The following is a 27166-nucleotide window of genomic DNA, read 5'->3' as shown; positions in this document are numbered from 1 at the left end:
CTTAAAATGGCTGTGCACCAACGCTTCCCATCCAACCTGATGGAGCTTGAGAGGTGCTGCAAAGAGGAATGGGCGAAACTGGCCAAGGATAGGTGTGCCAAGCTTGTGGCATCATATTCAAAAAGACTTGAGGCTGTAATTGCTGCCAAATGTGCATCGACAAAGTATTGAGCAAAGGCTGTGAATACTTATGTACATGTGATTTCTCAGTTTTTTTTATTTTTAATAAATTTGCAAAAACCTCAAGTAAACTTTTTTCACGTTGTCATTATGGGGGTGTTGTGTGTAGAATTCTGAAGGAAAAAATGAATTTAATCCATTTTGGAATAAAGCTGTAACATAACAAAATGTGGAAAAAGTGCTTGCTCTTATATTAACTGGCAGAGGTTCCATTCTTGCTTTGTTATTACTGCGCTAATCGTTTGCTTTTGAATGGACTGGGAGAATCTCATTCAGGGATGTCACTATCTTGCACCTGTTTATTATGGGAAATGTTTCAAAGCAGGTTAAAAATTGGCACTGTCTTATGCAAAGTTCAGTTACTGTACCACTCCTAAGAGGCGCTCCAGTAAAAAATAAACTTTAACTAAACAGAATGCGATAAACGTAGAAAAATGTGACATTTTCCCGACACTTTTGGATCCGATATTAACATATCGCGATTATCTTCTCATAGGGGAGCTTGGGGACTGACTGCTGATTCTTAAAAACAATTTTGATAAATTAATAGTTAACAACCCAGGAACCACACATATGAGTACAACAAAAATTAACAAATGCAATCCCTCCCAACGAACACACATCTTCCACGTACAACGCTATTAGACGTCTGGTCGGGTCACGTGAACTAGCACGAAGCACGTATCGTGACGTTATTATTAGTAAGTCGCTGACACGCACGCGCAATGAGCTTCGCCGGTTGCAGGCGAATCGAGGAAGGAACTGAGCTGGATGAAGTAAGTTAAGTAAGCAGCTGGCACACGAAAATAAACTCTTAAGTATGAGAAAGAGAGAATATGCAGGGGAAAGACAGTGCATTTACTTGAAAGTTTATTAACATATGTGAGAACTGCATTTTGATCAGAGAGAGCAGCAGCTTTACAAAGATAGATGCGAAACGATAGCAATCTCTTAGAGTTGGCAGGAAGGCTGGCACGCTCGGAAATGCTGGGGAGCAAACAATTTACTGCTCATTGAAAATGTGTATCATTTGAGATCTTTCGTGCATTCTTTCGTCCTCTAGTATATGACAAATGATGTTTAGTCAGTTGCAGTGCGATATCAGCGTCGAGTCACAATGGAGCGAGCGTAACAAAACATGACACGTCAGAAAACGTTACATTGTGGCCCTGGTGCAATCAGCTGCGGACTGATGCGTATCCCGAAATCATTAAGACGAAACTTCACGCATTCACCCGGATGTGAAATTAATGATTTTCTATATCGGGCCAAGAGGAGAAAACGTCATGATTAAAGAGGCACTACTATAATATGATCAGCCTTTAATTAATTAAATAAATCGGTGTTATGTTCACCGTGGTGCATTGTTTACTTAATGGCACTGTATCTCAAACTGGATAGGACTTTGGTAATTACTGAATGCTGTGGTAAAATGCAATACTCTTGTAAGCCTTGCAAGATTTGATTGCAAATTTCGGGTGGGAAAAAGTCTTCACACTGAATTTTGTAGAATCTTCCTTGTTTCAGACGAGAATGCTGTGTGAACTAGAGCTGTTAATTATGGTTGGATGTCATTTGTTTTATGACACCTTCTGAGTTTTTTTTTTGCAGCGGAGCAGATAAATTTCATCTTTAGTATTAAAACAACTAAAACCAAACATCATACGTCGTTGTTATTGTACATTAGCCTTATTGTGCTTTTACTATAAATAAAACGACAGAGTGTAAAGTGTTTAGGTAAGCAGCAATGAATGTACTGATAGCAATAATGCAATTATTTTTACAGAACGTAAAGGAGATTAACTTCACTATGTGAAATGGGAGGGAAAAAAGCTAAGTAACTGTGTTTGTTTGCAATCCATTCATTTGCTGAACTGTCAGTCGCATAAAATTAAAGTAAGAACCCCTCCTGGATAGACTAGTAGTTCTTTGCAGTTTTTCTAATCATTCTGCCCCTCGCTCAGCCAATATCACCTAGGGATTAACACTTGGAATAGTTGATGGCAAAATGCATTTAGGAAAGCTGAAGAGAAAAACAGGAGAAATGGGTGGGAGAAGAATTTGATTAATGATTTCTATACTTTTTAAAGTTGAGAATTTTCATGATGTTGAGCTTGTCACTGCTCCAGCTTTTGTGGCTTAGTTTGAAAGACAATTTGTATCTGTTGTCTGGCCAGAAAGGTAGAAAATGCTAATGATGGTTTGGGAGAAAGTACTAGGAAAAGGTGCGTCATTTTTTTTAATCAAATGAACAGCTGGATATTTTCTTAAATACCACTACTTAATAAGTTCTTAATGTGGGACTATATCCATGCTAGTCTAATGTCCGTTTGCCTGTCTCAAAAATTAGGTCAAAGTCTGGTAAATATTGGCTACTTTTACATTGTACAGGTAGATCCCAATCAGAGCTTTAAATCTGGACCAGTTTATAATAATCATATGTGGAAGAGGCTATATGCTGCAGGTTTAAATTCAAAAATATGTACATCTTATAATGTACATACAAACAGGTAGAAAATGAAATCAAAGAGGCATTATTCATTTAGCTGTTTCTCATTTTTTGTAAAATGGTGGTTAACATCTTCTCAACCTTTTCTGCCAGCAACAGACTTAAATGTAATGTACTGAAAGAATTTTCCATTGTTGTGTAAATCCATCTTGTCTTTGTCTTTAGCTTCTTGCTTTTCTAATCATCATTGCCATTTGCACATTTTTGTAATGGAGAAAACTGTTTAAGTTTCTTCTTAGTGTAGATGCTTCCCATGAAAAGTCTGGTTTGATTTGATTGAAGTGGGAGGAGCTGTCAAATTATGTATATACTGATAGATAGATAGACAGACAGACAGATAGAATGATAGATCAAAATTTATTTGTTCCTGGGGGGGGTGGGGGGGGGATTTGGCTTTTTACAGAAGCTCTTTAAATATATAAATATGTAAATGGATAGATACATAAGTATAGATGCGCACATCACACATCATGCTACGGTCTGAATACAAACCAGAATGACTAAAAAAAATGAACATTTGCAGTCACAGTAAGGCATTTTCAGGCATATTTCTGTTGGTATAATGGAACCCCATGAGTTTTTCTTGACACTCTTCTGCTGAATAATTTGTTGGCTGAAAATCGTCAGTGTTAGTGTATCAGAGAGAGGATGTATAGCATTGTTCATAATGGCACTTAGTTTTGTTTTCATTCTGTCCTTTGCTGCTACCTCCAGGGGGTCCAGAGTGTGTCCTGTAACTGAGCCTGCCCATTTAATTAGCTTGTTACTCTCTTGTAGTATTGTTACGAGCCTAGCACACCATAGCTTAGAATATTGCAGTGGCTGTCACAGAGTTGTAGACGTGAAGGATGTCAGTTCCTACATTTAAAGGAACGCAGTCCTTTAAGGAAAAAGAGGCTGCTCTGCCCTTTCTTATATAGTTTCTTTGTGCTACGAGACTAGTCCAACCTGTGATTGTTGTGTACCCCCAAGAACATGTCGGAGAGCATCACCTCTGTATTCACTCGCTGGATAACGACTGGACAAAGAGGCTGTTTGGTGCGGTGAAAATCAATAACCGTCTTAATAATAAAAAGCAGTTTTTGTATAGTAAGAGCAAAGGTTTAGTATAATAAGAATGAATTACAGGACATGCAGACAATGATAAAATAATTGTTCCACTGCACTCTAGATGAGAGACTCCAATTTTCAGGTTGTTGTTGATCATGAGTTTAAAGATAGTAGCAAAGATTAATGAAATATTTTAAAGTGATCTGAGGTTGCTTGAGACAGTGAAGCATTTTAATGTGATTTCATGAAGAACATTCACAACATAATAATACATTATTTTTCCACAGACTACAGCTTTATTTTCACCAGTATAATTAAAATGGGAAGGCAGAAGACTCCAGACCTGTATCGTGCTCCATTTCCCCTTTACACTGTGCGAGTACATCGTGATACTGGGTTAGTCATTACTGCTGGAGGAGGTGGTGCAGTCAAGACTGGGATCAAGAATGGGGTGGTAAGTCTAACTAGTGGCACTGCCTTGGTAATTAAATCAGTTGACTAATTTCTAAAATAGTTGGATAAAATGAATGTATTTTTATCTATTTTACCTGAAGTCTTTATTTAATTTGCATGATAAAAAATCTGAGAAAAATAACAGATTTAACTGAAAAACATTTTTCCAGCATTGAGAAATAATTTTGAAAGATATAATCTCATACTTATTTATTTAGGCACAGTGATTACCATTGCCTTCTCCTAGATGCAGTTTCCCATGTTCAGTTATTGCACCTGATGGTTGTCAGTTTAGAGGTTATGCATTCTGTCCATGTCTTTGTGGGGTTTTCTCTTGATACTCTACATTTTCACTGATATCCCCAAAGACCTGCATATTTTAAGTTTATTATGGGTACCATTTTTGCATGAACATGACTATGCCCTCCCTATGTGGACTTGCCTCTGTCAGAGTTGTTTCCTGTCTTGCACTTGATGAAATTGGAATAGATTCCAGCTCCACACAAATGTAAATCACAAGTGGGATGAACTGCTTAGAGTCCATTAGAGTCCTTTACCCATACTTCTTGTCAATCTGATGTTTAAAGTGATAAAATCCTTCTCCTGTGTTGTGCTGCTTTTTTCTAATGATGGATTCCTCTATTCCACTATTGTTTCTGGCTACTGAATGTTTGTAAAGTACTGTCAATTAGTGAATGTGTTCAAGTGATACTAATGGTGTTTTGGAGTAGAATGTGGTTATCCAAAGAGTATACCATGACACACTCAAAGCAAGAAGCCCTTGTTATAATTCTTTTCTTATTATTTAATGTATAAATGTCCTAAAATATGTCAGTGTTCATTACTGTTTAGAAAAATATAACTTTATATGAATACAGAATTAAATTTTTTATGGTGCTGCATTTTGCAGGGTGCACATGGTCCCTGAAAAAGTTGTTTTTTTTTTTAAATCTTAGATAGATAGAACTTTATTTGTCTGTAAGGAGAAATTTGGCTTCTGCCTTAAAATAATACATAAATAAATTAAGAAAGTAAATAAATACATAAATGTGCACACAGACATACACTTTGGACTGAACACACACCAGAATGACTATAAAGCAAGAAAATTAAAAAGAAAGAAAAAGTTCTGACTTGGCTGTCACAGTCCCTGTGAGACATTATACAGACGTATTGCTGTTGGTATAAAGTAGCCCCAGTAGTGTTTCTTGACACACTTCTGATGAATAATTCATTGACTGAAAGTACACAATACTAAGTGTATCAAGAGACGGGATGTGCAGCATTGTTCATAATGGCACTCAGTTTTGTTTTAATTTTCGCCATTGATGGCTAAAAATACTATACATACACATATCCCAAAACAGAAGGGGGAAGGACAAAACACTTTCACATTTGAGTAAAATAGCACTTAGCTTGACTTTTAAAGCCGACTAAATATCTTCAAACAAATAATTGCTTAGGCCCAGGATGGCAACATGTCATCAGGGCAAGAGTCTCTGGTATAACAGAATCATAGAAGAACTGAGTTTCTGGCAGGTTACTGAGGTCTTGACTCGTCGTCAACCATGTGCCTTGGTTTGGAAAAATTTGATCTGTTAAGCACTGCGATAGACAGGCAGCAGCAAGCATCAGGGTGTTTTTGCTTCTATTTAATCACCTTATTAGTTAAAAACTTATGTCCAGTAAACAATGTATTTATCCCAGATACCACTCCTTTAAGTTCTTGGTTATATACACCGTTTTGTGCATGGCATTTAGCTCTGGGTCTTCTATAGTTTGTTTCTAAATGCTTACATTTGAAAGGGGCCCCTTAGCTACTATATTGCTTACTTTTCCCAATAAAAGCTAAAATGGTTTCTGGTGACTGGATTAATGCAAGATAGATATACGGCACATTTTCCCTTGAATTTACCCCTCTGTTCCGGAGTTTAAAATTACAACTAAAACAGTTCAGATGTGATTAAAGTGCACATTACAGATTTTAATTTAGCTGTATTTGCATAATTTTCAGCCACACCATTTAGAAATGACAACACATTTTATACGTCTGACATTATGTTAAAGCATTATGGAGGGCACTGTATGTGTAGATGCAGCAAAATCACAAGTGTTTGCATATCCATTTAAAGCATACATCACAGTGAGTGTACTGATTATTTTTGCTACACAGTATAGTTACCAATCTGCTGAATGTTTAATGTCTCTCTCCCCTAGCATTTCCTGCGTCTTGAATGTGTAGAGGGACAAGTAACTGCATCGCTTGCTCACTCCTTTGACACAGACACACATCCCACAATGAATATGGAACTTGGGGCTGATGTCATTGCAGCAGGACAGGATGCAAACTGTTGCTTGTTACGATTTAAAGAAGTTACTAGTAAAGAAGAACCAAATAAGGAGGCTCCTGCAAAGAAAGGAGGTAAGTGAATTCTGTGGAAAGTACTAGTTCCTCTTAGCAAAATATGCAGATTATCCTTAAACCATGGCTGAAGAAGGGTTGTGCCTTTGGATTACTGGTGATGTTGCTTGGTTTTTAGATCAATTAGTTGTCTTGGTATGACCTGCTGTGACCACAGCAAAATCTACCAGAACTGGAAATCAAACTGTGAGAGAGGCCATTGTACAGTATGAAAAAGACTGACAAACAGTGTTCGGGAATTATATCAAGAAGTCATCAGTCAGGCAGTCAGTCATCGTCCAACCTGTTATATCCTCAAACAGGGTCACGGGGGTCTGCTGTAGCCAATCCCAGCCAGCACAGGGTGCAAGACAGGAACAAACCCTGGGCAGGGTGCCAGCCCACCGCAGGGCACACACACACACACACACACACAGGACAATTTAGGATCGCCAATGAACCTAACCTGCATGTCTTTGGACTGTGGGAGGAAACCCACGCAAACACGGGGAGAACATGCAAACTCCACGTAGGGAGGACCCGGGAAGCGAACCCAGGTCTCCTTACTGTGAGGCAGCAGCGTTACCACTGCGCCACCATGCTGCCCCCAAGAAGAAGTCGTCTTCTCTTTTAAAAAAAAAAAAAAAATCAACACTTAGTCCATGCACAAACATATGCACACAGCACTTATCATAACAATGTGATCCCTTCTTTATAGTATGGTGGATAAAGCATTATGGGGTAGTCGCATATTCATCTGGGACTGAAACAGTTGGTAACCTGGAAAGAGGCTCCAGAGAAGGCAAAATATAGTCCAAACTTTGAAAAAAACAAACTGTTTAATATAGGAAAGTTTAAATTGTGAAGTAAGTTTAATTTTCAGTATGACAGTGACTCTAGGCACATAGCCATAAAGCTGCAGTGGGGTGGCTGAGGTGCATAAAGGTGAGTGGTTCAGAATGATCTAGGCGCATCCTTACCCTGAATCCTATTTAAAATAATTCACTAAAAGTGTGTAACCAGTTATTGGTATCCCCTTAGTTTAACAGATACTGAGAAGTTCTGCAAGAGGGAAATTGTAAAAAAAATAAATAAATAATAATAATAATTTTCTTCGATTAAACACATTTTTGTTTTAATTTAAAAAAAAAAAAAAAAAACCAAACAAACAAACAAAAAAACTTCTGTCTTATTCCTTTCAACCCATTTTAATGCTGTACTTTTAAAATGAAGAATATCTGCCATTACATATATACTCATGCCAGGTTAAGCATTCTTCTCTTATGTATGTATTAAAACTCAGTCTACTATTTGTTATTTCACTGATGCCAGTGGTATCATGCTTAAATGTTCACACCTCTTGCAATTTTATTGGCTATTTATGTAATAGTGATGATACAACTGATCAGTTGCTGACCTAAATTGGCTTATTATTATGCCTTCAAAACACGATATCGGTAAATAAAATTTCTGCATTTGCTTTCCTAAGCTTTACAGCAATGAGGCATAGAGAGGACTAGAATATTAACCTTTACATTAAAGAAAGCGGAGAAATAAAAAAATAGGAATCGGGAGTCATCATGTACAATTATACAAATGGCAAGAAAGCACCTCCAATGAATTCAGACCTTTTTATTTTGTCATTTAATAAAACAGACACTGTTTGTCTGGGTTTAGATAGTCACTGAGCTTGTGTTTAGTACAGCAGCTCACATTTTAAATTAGGAAAAGAAAAGACATGAATATGAAATTGCTGCTTAATAAACAATAGGTTTGCTAACTTAAAAGAAAAATTTACTGTAAATTTGCTAAGCATATTAGAATTGTAATGTCTTTAAAATGTCTTACAAACATTTAATAGATTTGAGGCTTTGGTAAGAAACAGCTACTGCATAATTAAAATGGTCCGTAATCCATATTTAAGAATTAGAAATGTCTAGCTGTTACACTGTAAAAAATAAGGTATAGTGAAAGTATATTTTAACAGAAAAAATTCTGTAGTGTATTTAATGATTAAAATTATCAAAAATTATAAGTGCATGTATATTTAAATTTAAGCAGTGTTAATTGAACCAATGTATGAGAATGTATATATATTTTTTGTTAAACAAATGGTGAAAACCACTTTTATAAAATGAATTTCTTCTCTACTTATCTAAAAAAAATATTTTAGTATTTTTATGGTTATTGAATTAATAAGCCTACGGAATATGATTTTGTCAATAAAAATGAAATGGTAACACCTGTGGTCTATGGTTTCATTTTAAAAATACCAGAGTTAATACTTTAATATACTGTAGAACATAAGGTTTTTACTATTCATAATCTATATCAGAAGCTGACAGTTCAGTAACATGAAATTAGTGATTACCATTGGCCCAAAAATTCATTATTGGAGCATCCCAAATCTGCAACTGTATTTTCTAATTGAAATTACTGCACTGACCCTGAATCTACTTTACTGTAATTTCATACTCTTAATTTGAATATGCTAAAAGTTTTTTTTTTAATAATGCAGACTAACATCCATTTAATAGTGAAGAATTCTGTCAGTGTAGATTAACAAATATTATATGATCCTTTATATCGGCAGTTTAAAACTTATTTAAAGTATATTTGCACCTTCTGATTGTATGCTTGGTGAAAAGCACTATGTAAAATAAAGATTGATGGATAACATTTTTTCTTCCATATAGAATGATGCCAGTAGTTTGATAAAGGGAATCTAAATAAGATCTGTAGTTTACTTTTTTTCACAGCCTTTGCCTGTTTAAAATGTAAGCCATTTTAAGACTGGATGAAAACAGTAAGAATAACAATTCTGTTATGCTGTTTCTTTCCTTTGTCTGTAAGCTGCCAATAACCAGGGACCTAGAAGGAGGAAGCCTGGAGGTAGCCATTCTGGTGCTGCAGAGAGCAATGGAGGTAAAATTTTAAAGAACAACACAACTCGGATTGCTGTGGAAAAGTTACAGGAGGTGCAGACAGACTTCAGCACAGAGGGATTGCAGAAAGCATTACGTTTTAGTTCAGATCTCAGTCTTCTGGTGACAGGTGGCGCTGATGGACACATTCGTGTCTGGGAGGTGAGTAAACAAGCTCTCAAGGTGTCTTTTGGTACTTTGTGTGTGTTGTGTTGTGTGTGTTTTTTTTTTTTTTCCTGGAAGGATATTAGATCTGATTTTTTACAGTGTTTTTATTTCATTTTTTTTCTCCAGGGTGGAGAGGTATAATGTACAGTAGATCTACAGTATGGCTTATGTATTTGTGGAGATGATTGATTTCAGTTCATTTCTGACAATTTTCAGTGCACAAGTTTTCTGCAGACCTGGTTGTTTCATTCGTGTAATGAAAAGAATTCAAATTTACTAGAATTGGAAAAGGTACATTAAAGTATTCTCAATTTACATACAGTATCCTACTATGACGAAGAAGTTAGATTTTAAAGCACATGAAGGTGAAATTGAAGATTTGGACATCAGCCCAAACAAAAAGGTATGACTTCCAGTACATTTTCTTTTCCTTGTTACGTATGAGGCGAAAATGCATAACCTCATAAATATAGGATGCACAAAGCTAAAATAGGGGTCTCTTTTGGGCATGGAGTCAGTAGTCTGAATACTTAAAACTGCATGGTATTGGATAAATGCTTGTTGGATTTTTTAAGATAAGGTAAAAATATTAGTACTACTAAATATTTTTTATCCCTGCATTTTCCTTTTAATAATTGGAAAGGACTGAATTGACACAGCCACTGTTCCAACATGCAATCAGTCAAGTTTCTGTTGTTCAGAAACAAGCATGAATAACAGACCAATCTCTATATGTTCAGATACTGGGTCATACTCTTTTTTGCAGACAAAATATCAGAAAGTAAACTATGTATTTAATTAAAATTTAATATCGCCTGGTCTCTTTGTTTCAATTTTTGATTAACTTAATAGTGTTACATATAGAAACATGCTTGAGTAGATATTTCGGTGTGCTTAGATCAACATTTTGAGTGAAGTTCATAATCTTGAGCTATTAGTGGATGATAGTAACTAATTACAATTATATTGATTACAAGTATGTTTAATAGGTTAACTTCCCAAGTTAAATAGTGTTTCCCGGGTAAGTAAGTAGAAAGGTAAAATGTAATTGCAAAGTATATATTACAGAATTTTATTACCTTCAAACTTGCTGCATTTACACATCATTACTCTTCACCCTGGAAACCTTCTCTTCATATAATCTTGGCCTTTTTGTCCTGGTGCAAAGGATTCCAAATTTCAATAAATAACTCTGGAGACAATATGGCTAGGGCTGTGCAATTGGTACACAAAATCTTTGACTCCGACTCCAACTCAGATTCCTCAATTTATGGTACCTCTCAAACTCCTCTTTGTAAATAAAGCCAATTTATAGTACCAGTTAAAAGTTTGCGGTCACCCAGATATTTTCATTTTTTTTGATAGAAACTGATCATTTTTTATCAAGATACCATTAAATTGATTTTAAAAATATAGCCAAGGCGTTACTAGTGTGTATAATGACTATTACTGTTTGAAATGACTGATTTCTAATTTATTATTCACATATGGTACAAAGCTCCGATTTCAGCAGCAATTCCACCAGTGTCCAAATGGTAAACTCCCTTAGCTTATCGTTTAGTTAGTAATGTATTAATGCAAATTGGTTATTAGAGAAACGTTTTGTAGCTGCATTAGCACCACTGAAACCTGTTATCTTGTTTAGTTGTGCTACAAGGTACAAGCATTTCATAAATTCAGTTCTGGGTTCAAGAATAACTGAATCTGCTTTCTTAAGAAACATATCAGACTATTGTTTTTTTTTTTTCTTCTTCTTCTTTCCAGAGTGAATGTTATTCTATGTAACTGTAGATTTTATGCAAAGGTGTCTGTCTTGAGAGAAGAATCCAAAGTGGATCTAACCAGGATAAAAAAAGGACGAGGCACAGACAAGGCAACTGTTTAAGAAGTTAAGGATATTGGAGTATGTAGTTTGATAAACAAACACCTTATAGGTCCTCAGTTGTCTTTTTCACTAAATAATAATAATAATACATTTTATTTATATAGCGCCTTTCCCATGCTCAAGGCACTTAAATACATGTCAAATACCAGTGTCATCTGCAACTTAAAAAAGACTAACTTTCAGTCATCCTCTGTGCAATGTCTGTTTTTTTTCCCATTTTCACTTTTTGTTTTTATTTGCCAGTTTCACATATGGCTTTTTCTTTGAAACTCTACCTCTAATGCCAGAATTGTGTTTTCCCAGATGACACTGGTATTTGGCGTGTATTTAAAAAAGACCACTACTGAGGACCAGAAAGGCATCTGTTTCCCAAACAGATTCTGATGTCATTATCCTCTTATGCTGTTGTCAGTGTCAGCCTTCCTCCTCTTTTTCTATACCATTTAAATCCAGGTCGCCCTCTTCTCTCAAGACTTCCAGGCAATAATGACCATAATATACACTAGTAATGACTTGACTATATTTTTAAATCAATTTAATGGCATTTAGATGAAAAAGTTACAGGTTTCTATGAAAAACATGACAATTTCGGGGTGATCCCAAACTTTAGAACTTTACTATATTTACTATGTTGACTGAAAGCACACACCATACAAGATAAAGCATTTTATATCTGCCAGCATGAATCATTGGGCGACTTTTTAGCAGTCTAACCTGTTGAAGTTTGAGTTTAAGGCTTTAGTAATGCTATTGTGGTTTTTTATATCATTTAGTTACAGACATTGAGTAGCAAAAAGATAAAACTTATAAAATTAAAAAGAAGGTATATTTTTATCAAAAGGCTATGAGAAAAACAGTTTATGTGAATTAGTATATATGAAATTAGAAATTTGAACACATTATAATTTACATACAGTCAGAGTCAGTACATTTACACTGACTGCGACTCCCATAACCCAGTAATTGCTTCTTACCATGACTCCAAAGCTCTGTATATGACTGCAACTGGAATTGCTTGGGGCCACGCGAAAAATAGTGAGGGAAATGCCTGATTAAAGAAAAAGTTAAATGTAATGGATGGGATTTGAAACTGGATTTCTTGGTTAAAAGGCAAGTGTGCAAATTAGCATATCACAATCACAACCAGCGTAGTACTATTTCTGTGTTGATATAGGTCATGCTGTAGTATTTCTTGCTGCTTACTCTGACCCCAACCCATGCCTTGAAAGTTACTTTTATTAAACTGACCTATGGTGAGAAGTGCCAAGACAGTGCCAGATTTTCAAGTCAATGGCTTGCAAAACAAAGCTATGCATAAAGAATGAACAAACAAGCAAATGAAGATTGTGCTTTATAGCTATAAAAAGGAGAAAGCGCTACATACTTTACAATTTGTCTGTGTTTACTTAACAGTTTTTACTGTCATTGTATCTTATAGGAGTTGGTAACAGTTGGGAGAGACTTTACCTGCTATGTGTGGAAGAATGACCAACTAGTAACAGGACTACACTGGAATGAAAACTTTCCTGGTATACCAGATAAAATGTACCGATACCAGGCTTGCAGGTAAATGTTATTTCATTTTTCTTTTGATAAATTACTATAAAAGGTAAAACAAAGTTAAATATTGTTCCACAGTTATTTTCTTCAGCTGTGTAAAATATTATACATGACACAAAGCCAATTAAGTAAAGTAATGCATTTCCTTCCTAATATGTTTAGATTTGGGAGAGTAGAAGATAACAAAGAAGCACTGCGTCTCTATACCATCCAGGTCCCAAATAAAAGGGACCGTAAGCCTCCTCCCTGTTACATCACAAAATGGGATGGCAGAACCTTTCTACCGCTTCTTACACAGCCCTGTGGGAATGAAGTCATATCATGTTTAGCGATCAGGTAATGGTCATAACTCTAGTGACAAATTGTTGTTTTTTTAAATGCTTCTGGCTGCATAATGTTGTGTAGGCCCAATGGCTTGTTGGCTAATAACTTAAAATTTAAACCTTACATTCAAGCAGTCTGCCTGGCTTTTGATGATATTACCTAATATTCCTTCTAAAATGCCAAAGTATGTGTTTTTGAACGTTGCATTCTTCGTGCAGTTGTATTTTTGATATAGTGCTAACGATAAAGAAAGTGTATACAGTAATCCCTCGCCACTTCGCGGTTCACTTTTCGCGGATTCACGACTTCGCGGATTTTATATGTAAGCATATCTAAATATATAACGCAGATTTTTCGCTTCTTCGCGGGTTTCTGCGGACAATTAGTCTTTTTACTTCTGATAGTTGCTTCCTCAGTTGGTTTGCCCAGTTGATTTCATACAAGAGATGCTATTGGCGGATGGCTGAGAAGCTACCCAATCAGAGCACGCAGTTAAGTTCCTGTGTGCTGCTGATTGGCTCAGCGACGCAGTGCTGCATTAACCAGGAAGTCTCATCTCATCTCACTCATTCAACATTAACGTGCTCTTTATACTGCATTCAGGGGATCATCACTTTCATCGTCATCATTTTTACTGCGCAGCATATTCATCACGTCATATATAGCTACGTGTACTTCGCTATACAGTAAGTGTAAACTTATCTACCGATTTCATATTGCTTAGCAGTTGTCCCTGTTATTAATAGAGTAAAGGGTGGGTTGTAAACAATACAGGGAGGGTTTAAAAACGTCCAAATACACGTTAAATAATTAAATAAATATAGTGTCCCTACTTCGCGGAAATTCAGTTATCGCGGTCGGCCTTGGAACCTATCTCCCGCGATAAGTGAGGGATTACTGTAGTTCAGATGTAGAACTTGCTGCAGGAGGTGGCAGACAGGTGGCTGCAACTTGTTACTTCATCTGGGGACAGGCACACATATATATTGTAAATTATAAAGATATATATTAAGAAACAAGAACAAATGTGTTTTCTTTTCAGTGGCAGGATCATATTTCTATATCTTAGCACCAATAATCCAGTTTGCAAAATTGTTTGTGTTGTTACTTTAAATCTATAGGATATTGGAAGACTAAAAACATCGAATTTCCTTTTTCTTATGTACTTTCTTTATGCTTAATGTAAACAGGGATTCTGACCTGTAAAAAAGTAGTTACTAGGAGATTGATATGACAGCTATGAAAGATTAGCCTTCAAGGTTCCATTCATTCTGTATTTTGTTTTACTTTATTATACGAAACCTTTAAAATAATATACTTTACATTTTGTTCAGTCTTCAATGTACTTTACAGGTGACTCCTTCGCGTTTGTTGCAAGGGTTAGGGGAAGGCCCCCATGTATGTGAAAATTCATGAGTAATACTTTTGTCCCCCTAAGATACAGAGAGACATACCATATGATTAGGCAAGTGGACTTGTTTTAAACAAGTTGAGTTTTTTGTGCTTAAAAATCTTTAAAAAAAAAATATATATATATATTTACATACAGCTCATATTGTCCGGAACGGATTAATTGTATTTACATACAGTCCTATGGGGGAAATTAGTTCGGATCACGACCAAATCGGGTTGCAACCAGAGTTTTGGAACGAATTACGGTTGTGACCCGAGGTTCCACTGTATATGATTTTATGTGATACAAACGATTTTTAGTGTTGTATATTTTTGGCTTAAGCAGGTCTTTAAGTTTTTGTGATCTTTGGGCAAGCTTGAAAAATATTCCCATTTAATTGTTCATGGCCAACTTGCAAATAACAGAAACCATGAGTATCAAGATTGCAAATGTGGAGGGGCTACAGTAAATAGTAATACAGATGATTCTTCAAAACACTGAGGATTGTATTGTTTCTCCACAAATCTCTCAAGGATGTCTGGAAAGTGAAATAAGTTTATTATTCAATGTTCAGAATGATGCACAGCAAATAATTGTAACATTATTAAGTATACAAATGCATAGCAACACCACATGATAGTAACATTAACAACAATATTATACTTTACAGGAACAACAAAAGAAATAAAATACATTTTTTATAGTCCATAAATATTATGGGTTCATGGATGATATGGGAATAATGGTTTTCAACAAAAGATTCATTCTCCAATGAATGATGGTTAACTAGTCATACAGCTCTCAGCAGTTAAAAATAAAGAATACAGCCCTATTGGCAAAGGCTCTTGGACTGGAATGATAGCTTGACATCCTTCGGAGGCCCTTTTTCTAAAGTGTCACTCTGTATTTGCTTCAGTTGACAACCAAACAATCCATTAATGAAAGGCAGGAATTTACTCCACTGGACTGGAACATTGTTTATTGCAGCTTCTGTCTGTGTGCTGTCCGTAACAGGCTTTTTGAAAGGAATCTCCTTCCACTAACTACTACTACTGGTTTTAGAAATTCTCACTTCTACCACACCTTCAGTCAGCTAGCAGTTTTTTAGTAAAGTGCCCTCATCATTCATTAGCTTGAAGCAAAAAAACTTAAAAGGTTGAGGCTTCCTCTATTTTGTGTTAGAAGACTGCACATTCATTTTTTCCAGCAACATTCAATAATCCGATTTACCAGCAGAAATAAATATGGCACCAATACACATTGGTTATTTGTGCAGACATCGTTGACGGGGGTCCCAATTTAAATACTGCTCACTGTTCTTATGTAAGTAACTAAGTAAGTAAAAAATCTGTGCAAGTTTTTATTTTAATTCAGTTATATTTCTCACATGAATATTACTAAAAAAATGGAAAGCAAACATTAATAATACAAAAATTATCATTGAAAATGGAAAAGATTTCTGAGGCATATCACTGTCATTGAATTTGCTTAGTGTGAAGTTTAGATCAGTATTATTCAAGTTGAAGTTATTTCTTCACAATCATGGTGTATATTCATTGGCCACATACAACTGTGTTCTAAATTGAAGTGTTATTTATTTATTATAAAAAATAAAGGGTACACAAGTCCACATGTGAATGAAAAAGCCTTAAAACTTACTGAAGATGTCCATTTTTCAAGTCAACGTGTTGTCAAGTGTGTATATTGCAAAACAACGTATCAGTGTTTTTTTAGGAAGAGTAACAAAAACGCACAAAGCAAAACATTGTTGTGACATTCAGCCATTTTTAAAGGAGTTTGTGCACTTTACTCTTCCGCTTGTGTTCCTCAGTGGCATCTTTCAGGATCAGGGGCATGGATTCACCAATGAAAGCCATTGCCACATCCTTTATTAACTTTATTGAGTGTTGGTGCCCAGATGTTAACTGCGGTCTCTGTTCTGTAAATGACTAGGCAGTAATAACGGAAAAAGTCACATGATCGCTCATTCTTTCAACATATGGAAGCTTATTTCATTATTTTACAAAGATATATCCTGTTGCCACTGGATTGATAATATATGCGTGTCCTTCAGTGAGAGAGAATATTGTAATGACCCTTTGTAAGATGGAGGAATGCGATTAGCCACTTAATGCCAACTGCAGGTGAGGTGGCTCTAAAATGGACTTTCTGCTTTCTTCAGTAGCCACTTCCACCATACGGCAACCCAAACTCCCAGTTGTTTTGTCCTTTTGTCTGCTCATGCAAACCGCCTGGCTCCACCTTATTTAGCTTAGCTGGGGTCAGAGGCAAGCCATATGCCACTCTTTTCCCTGGTTCCTTGCCGGTGGCTATGCATCAGGACTAATGGACTCTAGCATTTGAAAGACGCATCCATAATGCTCGTGAAGAGATGTGTGTGTACCACCACCACCACCTACGGAGCTCCATTTATGCTAGCTTCTTCAGGTAGTGCAGCACTGACATTCCTGCCTCATAGAGCCAGGATCTGCATGAGTTTTACATACAGTGCATCCAGAAAGTATTCACAGCGCATCACTTTTTCCACATTTTGTTATGTTACAGCCTTATTCCAAAATGGATTAAATTCATTTTTTTCCACAGAATTCTACACACAACACCCCATAATGACAACATGAAAAAAGTTTACTTGAGATTTTTGCAAATTTATTAAAAATAAAAAAATTGAAAAAGCACATGTACATAAGTATTTACAGCCTTTACCATGAAGCTCAAAATTGAGCTCAGGTGCATCCTGTTTCCCCTGATCATCCTTGAGATGTTTCTGCAGCTTAATTGGAGCCCACCTGTGGTAAATTCAGTTGATTGGACATGATTTGGAAAGGCACACACCTGTCTATATAAGGTCCCACAGTTGACAGTTCATGTCAGAGTTCAAACCAAGCATGAAGTCAAAGGAATTGTCTGTAGAACTCTGAGACAGGATTGTCTCGAGGCACAAATCTGGGGAAGGTTACAGAAAAATTTCTGCTGCTTTGAAGGTCCCAATGAGCACAGTGGCCTCCATCATCCGTAAGTGGAAGAAGTTTGAAACCACCAGGACTCTTCCTAGAGCTGGCCGGCCATCTAAACTGAGCGATCGAGGGAGAAGGGCCTTAGTCAGGGAGGTGCCCAAGAACCCGATGGTCACTCTGTCAAACCTCCAGAGGTCCTCTGTGGAAAGAGGAGAACCTTCCAGAAGGACAACCAGCTCTGCAGCAATCCACCAATCAGGCCTGTATGGTAGAGTGGCCAGATGGAAGCCACTCCTTAGTAAAAGGCACATGGCAGCCCGCCTGGAGTTTGCCAAAAGGCACCTGAAGGATTCTCGGACCATGAGAAAGAAAATTATCTGGTCTGATGAGACAAAGATTGAACTCTTTGATGTGAATGCCAGGCGTCATGTTTGGAGGAAACCAGGCACCGCTCATCACCAGGCCAATACCATCCCTACAGTGAAGCATGGTGGTGGCAGCATCATGCCGTGGGGATGTTTTTCAGCGGCAGGGACTGGGAGACTAGTCAGGGTAAAGGGAAAGATGACTGCAGCAATGTACAGAGACATCCTGGATGAAAACCTGCTCCAGAGCGCTCTTGACCTCAGACTGGGGCGATGGTTCATCTTTCAGCAGGACAACGACCCTAAGCACACAGAGCCAAGATATCAAAGGAGTGGCTTCAGGACAACTCTGTGAATGTCCTTGAGTGGCCCAGCCAGAGCCCAGACTTGAATCCGATTGAACATCTCTGGAGAGATCTTAAAATGGCTGTGCACCAACGCTTCCCATCCAACCTGATGGAGCTTGAGAGGTGCTGCAAAGAGGAATGGGCGAAACTGGCCAAGGATAGGTGTACCAAGCTTGTGGCATTATATTCAAAATGACTTGAGGCTGTAATTGCTGCCAAAGGTGCATGGACAAAGTATTGAGCAAAGGCTGTGAATACTTATGTACATGTGATTTCTCAGTTTTTTTTATTTTTAATAAATTTGCAAAAATCTCAAGTAAACTTTTTTCACGTTGTCATTATGGGGTGTTGTGTGTAGAATTCTGAGGAAAAAAATTAATTTAATCCATTTTGGAATAAGGCTGTAACATAACAAAATGTGGAAAAAGTGATGCGCTGTGAATACTTTCCGGATGCACTGTATTCTTCCCATGTATTTATAGATTGATTGGTATCCGAGAATATTGGTTTACATACACAAACATATTTTCAGTAAGAATGACTCATCATGTGTTAAAAAGTCAGTAGTTGGTTTATATTAATTCAGTATGCTCTATCGTAAACTGTGATTTTCTCATTTATTTTACTGTACATGTGCTGAACACACCATGAAAACTGCAATGTGCAGATGGCTTAGCACTTTCAAAAATCTAAGGCATTCATTAAAAATAAAGTGTAGTGTAATCAGTTCACTTCAGATTTATTATTTGTGCAAAATGCGATGAAACTGTTTGTTTTCTTTTAATGATGTTGCCACTTAGCATGGCAATTTATTCTATCCTCAAGAAAAATAGTCACAAGAATGTGTGATAAAATAATTATTATATAGTTTTGTCATCACAAAGATGCCTTATAAACATGAAAGGCATATTTTCATAAATCCAAACCTTTTTTGCTTCAAAGTGGGTGTATTTGTTAGGTTTTAAGGCTATTTTATTAACCTTTGTAACCTTCAGCCACATTGTATGCTGCAGGAGCAGAGAAGGTATTTTTAATGCTTTACTCTAAAGCACAATTTTATGTAGGAAATTAATATATACAGTGATTATGAAGAAATAACTTCAACTTGAAAAATACTGACCGCATCCTTTAAGATGAAATCAATAGCTTTTTCTTTATAATGGGTTCAGCATGAGGATAAGATGATTTTTGAAAGTATAAAGTAGTATGAATGATCACTTACCTCGATCAATTCATGGCTCCATATATGGAATAAAGCAACAGAATAGAGGAATAAATTAAATACTTAATTGATGCAGTTTATTTTATCTTCTGAATGAATTCTCAAATTGATCAGTATATCCTGGTTTTCATGTAACTGGTTTATAAACTACAAAAGGTTGAGTCGTGTAGCTAAATTATTCCTAAAAATGTATGCAGAAGAAGATCTGTTAATCAACATATCAAAAAAGGAGTGAAAGGTAGCAATGCAGAGAATTCACTCGAGCTCCATATGTGCAAAGCATAGAATTATTCAACTAAAAATTATATATCGAGCTCATCTGTCTCGCTTAAAACTGTCCAAAATGTTTCCAGGGCAAGATCCAACCTGCGAACGCTGCAACCAAGCTCCTGCCTCACTGGGTCACATGTTTTGGGCCTGCACCAAACTAACATCATTTTGGACCAAAATTTTTAAGTGCCTTTCAGACAACCTTGGGGTCATAATCCCTCCTAACCCATTAACAGCTGTGTTCGGTGTTCTTCCAGACGGACTTGAAGTGGAGAAGGACAAGCAAACAGTGATTGAATTCACTACACTTCTGGCACGCAGACTTATTTTGTTAAACTGGAAGAATCCTAACTCTCCTCTGATAAGTCAGTGGGAAAGCGATGTTTTATATTATTTGAAATTGGAAAAAATCAAATTCTCAGTTAGAGGATCTGTACAGAATTTTTTCAAAACCTGGCAGGATCTAATCAATATTAGTTTAGAATAAGAGAAATAACTATTACTGCATTTACTTCCCTTCTCCATTTTTTATTTACCTATATATATTTCTTCCTTTCTTTTGTTTATTGTTGCCTTTTTAAAAAGCCCTAAGCAATTCTCCTTTGGCTAAGCTCTCCTTCTCAGGGGTGGGGTTTGATGTGTCTTCAGTTTTTTTTTTTTGTTATAAATTGATCTATTTGTATGGAATGATTACAATAAAATTAATAAATTAAAAAAAAATGTATGCACTCAATGTATTTATGCAGATAACAGGATAAATCTTAGTGAAGAATTTGGTGAACAGTCAATCTTGAAATGGTTAATACTGCTGACTGGCATCACGCTGAACACTGAAGTGTACAGTATATAGTAGATTGAAGTTTTCCAAACTTCTTTAATGTTAAAAGAAATAATTTTGTCCTCACTAAGGCATGTTAAACAAAATACAAAATATTCTTTACACCACTGTTACAGATTTACTGTAGGTTTAATATATGCCATAACAGTGAACATCAACCAGTACATGACAGCTAAAACAGCCTTCAACGTACAACACTGCAATGGCTCTATATGCCCTGACTATACTGACTCACCTTCTCCTTACCCCCCAAAATATAGTCACATCCTTGCACTTCACAAAGTTTTTTTTCTTCTTCAATGTTTTCTTTTCTCTTATATTTGTCTTTGCTGTCAGTCATTTTAGTTCGAGTGTTTCACAGGTTGCTGTCATGAGAAATATTAATTATATCATACACCATGGAAACAAAATGGCGTTGTATATAGGCTACATCTCAGATCTCATATTACCGCACTAAATAGTACACTAAAAAGAGTGTGGTATGTCACTCATGAAAGAATTCAAATGTGGCTAATTTTACTATATAATTTTGTGGCAACCCATTACAAACATGTCTGTGACTCAAAGGTCATGACCCATAGTTTAAAAAACATGTTCTTCCCCACAAAATATTTTAAAAACTAATTTTCCCCATTGGAATTTGGTTACGTCATGTCCACTTCTTGTACAAGATGTTATAAGTTCAGCACTCTGTGCTTTCTTTATAGCCACACCAGCTTTTTTCAGTTTCCATTCAAATCTATCTTATCTCAGTTAGAGGCAATTTTTAATGTTGTTATAGACAATATCCTTTTTACTGTATTTCCATGCAGACTTCCCACATGTTTTGAACCCATTTCATTATTATGAAAAACATGCTGGTCCACAAAGGGAGAATGAATCATCTTAAAATATTTTTTTAATTGCTAAGCATTCAACTCCTATCAACAAAATCACATATGCCTGATTATTGGCACCCCTTGAAATTCTTATGAACAAAAAAAATAAGGTTGGAGAATATAGAACAGGGAATCTAAGACCATTCCTCTTTACAGAATCTCTTCACATCATCCAGGGTTCTAGGTTCTCTCTTGGGCGTTTTCCTAATTTCTAACTCCACAGATATTCAATTGGGTTTAAGTCCAGGGAATTAGATGGCCATGGCAGAAGCTTGATTTTGTTTTTTTAACCCCTTTTGTGTTGATTTGGACATATGTTTTGGATCATTGTTTGGCTGTAAGATCGAACGATGACCCAGTTTTAGTTTCATGGCAGAGGCAACCAGATTTAAATTTAAAATTTCATTGTACTGTATTTCATGGAGTCCAGGATGCCATGTACCCTAACAAGGTCTCCATGGCCTTTGGAGGAGAAACAGCCAAAATGTCCACCATACTTGATAGTGTGGATCAGGTTCTATATAGCCAACCCTCTTTTTACTCCAAACCCACCTTGAGTGTTTGTAGCTAAAAAGTTCATTTTTGTTTTGTCTGACCATAGAACATGGCTACAAAGTTCTGGTAGTGTTTAGTAAGTTCCAGGCTTTTCTGGCATGCCCTCCATATAATCAGTTTTTATGGAGTGGGCATTTGATTGAAGTTTTGGAGACTTGGTGTCCCCATGATATTACTTTTTTCTGTATTTCTCCAACAGTGATTCTTAGTTTTGATTTTTTTTTTTTTTTTTTTAATAAACTCACTTACTGTCCTGCTTACTGTCCATTGGGGTAAAATAAACTTGGGTCCTCTTCCAGGCAAGTCAGTAACAGTTCAAGTAAATTTGAAGTTTTTTAATTATTGCCCTAATTGGTTATGTGGTCATTTTCGGGCAAGTAGTAATTTTTTTTATAGCCACCCCTGACTTCGGAAGGTCAACACACTTTTCTCTCATTTGAATTATGTGTTCTCCGTTTTTCAATGTTGATGAATGAATAAGGGAATTTAGCCTCTGTGCCACCTCATACTTACATCCCAGTGAAACAGGAAGTCATGGATTACTGCTTGAAATCAGATATAAATGGGAAGAAATGCTTTAGTTAGACAGTTAGTGTGCCAATAATAGTGGCACATGTGGTTTTGTTAAAAATAATTATTTCCTGATGGATTATTTTTTCTCAGAATAAATTTACTTCAATTAAATTGTTTCAGTGCGACATTAAGCTAACTCACCAAAAGGTGTTTATTTTTTCCCCCCAAGCCTTTAACTCCTCTACCAAGTGCCAGAAATTGTGGAGGGGAATGTGTATATATATTGTCAACGTTGTCTTGCCAGTATAAGATAAATTGGCTTCTTGTGTGACAGAAGAGTATCATACTCCCTACATCATGAAACCAATTACTTAGATTTATGTAGCTGCTGAAAAAACAACTTTTTTGTTTTTATTTTCTAATCCAATTCCTTGATCTGCTTGTAACTGCTAAAATATGTGTCCCATTCTGCAGAAAAATAAAAGCATTGAACTGTTTAGTCCTATTTAATATGTTTTTGTTTTACAGTGACTATGGAACTTTTCTTGGTTTGGGAACTGTGACAGGATCAGTAGCAATTTATATTTCCTTTTCATTACAGGTATTTATAGAAATTTTCATACATTCATATCTTTTTAATTTTTGGAGTTTTGTCACATTGCTTTATTTCAAATGTATTCAGGTGAATTTTGGGATTAAAATATTTCACAGCTGTTCATGCTATTTTATTTATAGAGGTTATACTATGTAAAGGAGGCCCATGGAATTGTAGTCACAGACTTGGCTTTTATACCAGAAACAAAATCTAGTCGGCAGCTTATTGGAGAAAATGAAGCAGTGATGTTAAGTGTAGCTGTTGACAGTCGTTGCAAATTACATTCTCTCCCAAACCGAAGTAAGTTTTTTGTTTTTTTTGTGTATAAATTTATTTTGGAGAGTTACAAAACAGAAAATATATGTCATTTGCTTATATATGTTGGCAAGAAAGATTTTATTAACATAAAATGTGCATAAAACTAATTTGGACACCTTCATTTCTGCTTTTTTAAAAGAAAATGCCTGTACAATATTTCAGTTCTATTAATTAAACATACAGTAGAATGTGCTCAGTTATACAGGTATAATGCAAAGATATTAAAATTTAATTTCCTACCTAGTTTGAGTAAAATAATTGGTGCAGCAATTCTTCTTTTTTTTTTTCCTTCAAACCATTTTCCGCATTCTTATTATATAATGTAGACACCAACCTTTTATCTTTTTTTGCCTCTTATATTGTTCGTAACTATATTTATACTTTTGTAAAACTGTTGGATATTCTCAACAATACATACAATTCTTAACAATAGTCCCAAGTTTCTGGATTATAGTTTATTTTTCTTTTTTTTTAAAATGTAAGCAGTCAGTCTTTCAGACATTTGCAAACAATAAAGCTTTATACTGTGGGGTGGGGGGGGGGGATGCAAAAAATCTCCTGATTGACATTGTATCTTTTCTTTTTGCAGGATCATTTCCTGTCTGGTTTGTTCTCCTCATCTGTGCCCTTATGATTGTTGCTTCAGTTCTTTTTCTACAGTATGCCTTTCCGGGGTTTATTTAAGACTAAAATATAACAATTAAATGGTTAGGAGGTGCCATTACTCTACTTTGTCAGTATATTTTTCTTTTATGACACTGAAATCATATCTTTCATAAATAGTGCTAAGGTAGTGTGATTTATCTGGAAAAGCTCAATCATTACTGCTAACAGTTCAGAACTGTGCAACTTTGATTATGTTCTTCTACTTGACTTAACTTTTGAAATATTAACACAATTTACTGTTTAGACAAAATGTTCAACATTCTTGTAACCAACATAGCTTGAAAATGCACAAAACTCAAATATTAAAATTTATGTAAACAAAGTGCTGTAGTACATATGAATACCGATTCAGTTCACCACCACACTGATTGGTTCAAATACTGGATATTTTTGAATTGTGTACTAATAATCTGTGAAAAGGAAATGTTTATTAATCTATTTAAATCCTCAAATATTATAGGAGTTGCAGCTACCAACCAGTCCTACAGAAATGTAAAGTGTTCAGTTATGAATTAAGTAGTCATTGGTATCTGAAAGACAGACGTTTAACTCGAAAAATACTAGCCACAGCAGAGAGCAGAGTGTAAGGTTGTTCTGTGCATTCTTTTGTAAATTTTAAGATGACTTTTTAAATAACAGATGTTAACTTTAAAATATATATGTATAATTGTAAATTATTAAAGTAATATAATCATTTTTAACTGGTTTGACATTATCTGTATTATATTTTGCATCAAATACAGCTTACAATGCCACTATACTTTGCTTGACAAAGATTTAAAAAATAGTATTTACTGTACACCTTTCCACATACTGAAAAAGGTGTAGTTAGGAATTTCCTAAAGTAACAGATACTGACAATTAAAATGCCACTGTACAATAAATTGATATGGCATATGTTTTTAAAAAAGCATGATTTATTATGAGTTAGAATTATCATGGTTTGTTTTGTACAAATTAATGTTACCTCCATAAAAGTGAAGGATATAAATAGCATTTCTTTAAAAACCATTACATCTTTATTGTAGTTTTTTCATTTCTGTGCCAGATTTTAAGTTTCTGCAGGATTTCTATTTCAAGTAGCACGAGCCCAGTAAAATTAATATATGAAAATAGATTTATTATAATTTGAAGTAATTACTCATCATGCAGCATTTAGCATAGTTTTTTTAGATTTTAGGCATAGTTTAATTATGCTTTTAAAGTCATCCGTGTTCTTGAGCATGTTAACTTTGTTTTGTTCACAGAAATATCCAGGAAGTACATTAATCAGGACATATTTTTATTGCTTTTTAAAAGTTTTTTTTTTTTTTTTTTTAATAATCCTTTGCATGCCTCACTGTAACATTCAGCAAAATGTTAATAAAGCTGTGGATATTTATCTTTAAAAAATAATTATATTGAACAATTTGCCAGATCATAGAATCTTATTCTCAGACCTTTCCTAGTAGGGGATTGATATAGGGCAGCAGTAGCCAGCTGTTAGAGTTGGTTATTTCTTTTATGCAACTATGCATATACAATTAATGAACTTGAAAGTGTCTACGATGTTAATAAAATTACTTTCCTTTTCACTGTGTTGTGTGAATTTGTGACTAAATTTTTACATAAAACATCTTGCACATATTTTTACTTGTTAGCCCTCAAAATTACCACTCTCTTTATTTTTAATCAAATGTTGTATTAATGGCTTGTGTTTGGAGTTGCATTTCATCTTTGTGTGATAGATAAGCAGAGAGACGTTCTGGCTAAGGATCTTTGACTGGGTGTGTCAGTGCTTTTGGAAAGATGCTTGGAAGCAAGGTAAAATTGATTTTAAAGTAAATGTTGCACACACCGTGAATGTAGAAAAGCACTTAAACCCATATTCAGGTGCTGCGTCAAAGTGACACTTTAAACAAGTATTATAACTGATTTATGTGCTATAACCGTGAGGTGACGTTTGACTGAGAAGCCCAGAATGAGGATAAAAAATCCCCAACTCAGCAAGAGTTACAAAATAAAAACATTAGCTTCTTAGTACATTATTTTAAAAATAAATAAATAAAATCCAAAATAGCTTTAAATTGTAAAGCTATTTAACTAAGCAAGTCATTGATTTTCTGTGTTAGTGATATTTTAATTTTTAAATAGTAAAAACAACAATGTACTTTCCTTTTAACAAGAACTGCTAAATTCTTCACTGTGACTGATACAGTTAGGTCAGCAATGAGAGTCATAAATAACAAAATACTTTTATCACTTTATTTTTGCTTAATGTTTTGTAAATGGTTTCTTTTTCATAAGATGCAGGAGTAATTAAGAGTCGGGAGTACTCCTCAGATCTGAAGTGTTTCTTCTCTTGCGTTTTCTAGTAAGTCAATTTATACATACCAATTCCAGTCCTGGAAACCATAATTACAGCTTCAGTTCTTACCAGCAATTAATTTGTGTATAACACAGTACTAGTTAGTTAAAGTATAATCTGGTTGTTATAAAATAGAACAAGTTTTCCATTATCTTTCCTAGTTAAGTAAAACTTTTCAAAAAGACTAGTCCAAAGAGGCAAATTAAGTTAACTGACAATGCTAATTTCATAATCCTGGAGCCTATAATGGAGAAAATTAATATATGGAATTGTCTTTAACATGGCATAATGGCTTTGTAAGTCCTTCCACAGTGTAAAAGGGAACTAATTTCTTCCCCTGCTGTTTTTCTTTTCAGCGTCTTTAAGAAAAGAATATTCTGTTTTAGAAGTGGGAGAGCAGTAAAGGTTGGTTGTGTGTTTAAGGGGTATT

General features: G+C 35.4%; 1 protein-coding gene and 1 long non-coding RNA gene across 3 annotated transcripts in view; one reads left to right on the top strand and one right to left on the bottom strand.

Moving 5' to 3' along the window:
• Positions 1–27166, bottom strand: part of LOC127527070 (uncharacterized) — a 251752-nt gene that overhangs the window by 57326 nt on the left and 167260 nt on the right. The gene's annotated exons all lie outside the window — the stretch shown is intronic.
• Positions 863–25968, top strand: preb (prolactin regulatory element binding). 2 transcript variants are annotated; one of them, XM_028797203.2, is made up of 10 exons: positions 863–956; positions 4027–4193; positions 6410–6614; positions 9447–9679; positions 10008–10088; positions 13009–13136; positions 13293–13466; positions 23339–23411; positions 23546–23705; positions 24313–25968. In XM_028797203.2, exons 2-10 carry the CDS (start codon positions 4059–4061, stop codon positions 24405–24407), a joined length of 1284 nt encoding a protein of 427 aa, XP_028653036.1. In that variant the 5' UTR covers positions 863–956; positions 4027–4058; the 3' UTR covers positions 24408–25968. The 2 variants fall into 2 exon arrangements, with proteins under 2 accessions (XP_028653036.1, XP_028653037.1); XM_028797204.2 differs by having other exon boundaries at positions 879–965.

This window comes from Erpetoichthys calabaricus, chromosome 3 (assembly GCF_900747795.2).
Source record: "Erpetoichthys calabaricus chromosome 3, fErpCal1.3, whole genome shotgun sequence".
Classification (NCBI taxonomy): domain Eukaryota; kingdom Metazoa; phylum Chordata; class Cladistia; order Polypteriformes; family Polypteridae; genus Erpetoichthys; species Erpetoichthys calabaricus.
The sequence above is the reverse complement of the archived record's forward strand: the minus strand, read 5'-3'. Positions and strand labels throughout refer to the sequence as shown.

Bases quoted from the DNA above. Each gene is read 5' to 3' on its own strand.
- preb (XM_028797203.2), top strand. From the start codon at position 4,059: ATGGGAAGGCAGAAGACTCCAGACCTGTATCGTGCTCCATTTCCCCTT. The intron at 6,615-9,446 runs GTAAGTGAATTC...TTTGTCTGTAAG, and splicing joins GGCTCCTGCAAAGAAAGGAG to CTGCCAATAACCAGGGACCT. The intron at 9,680-10,007 runs GTGAGTAAACAA...ATTTACATACAG, and splicing joins GACACATTCGTGTCTGGGAG to TATCCTACTATGACGAAGAA.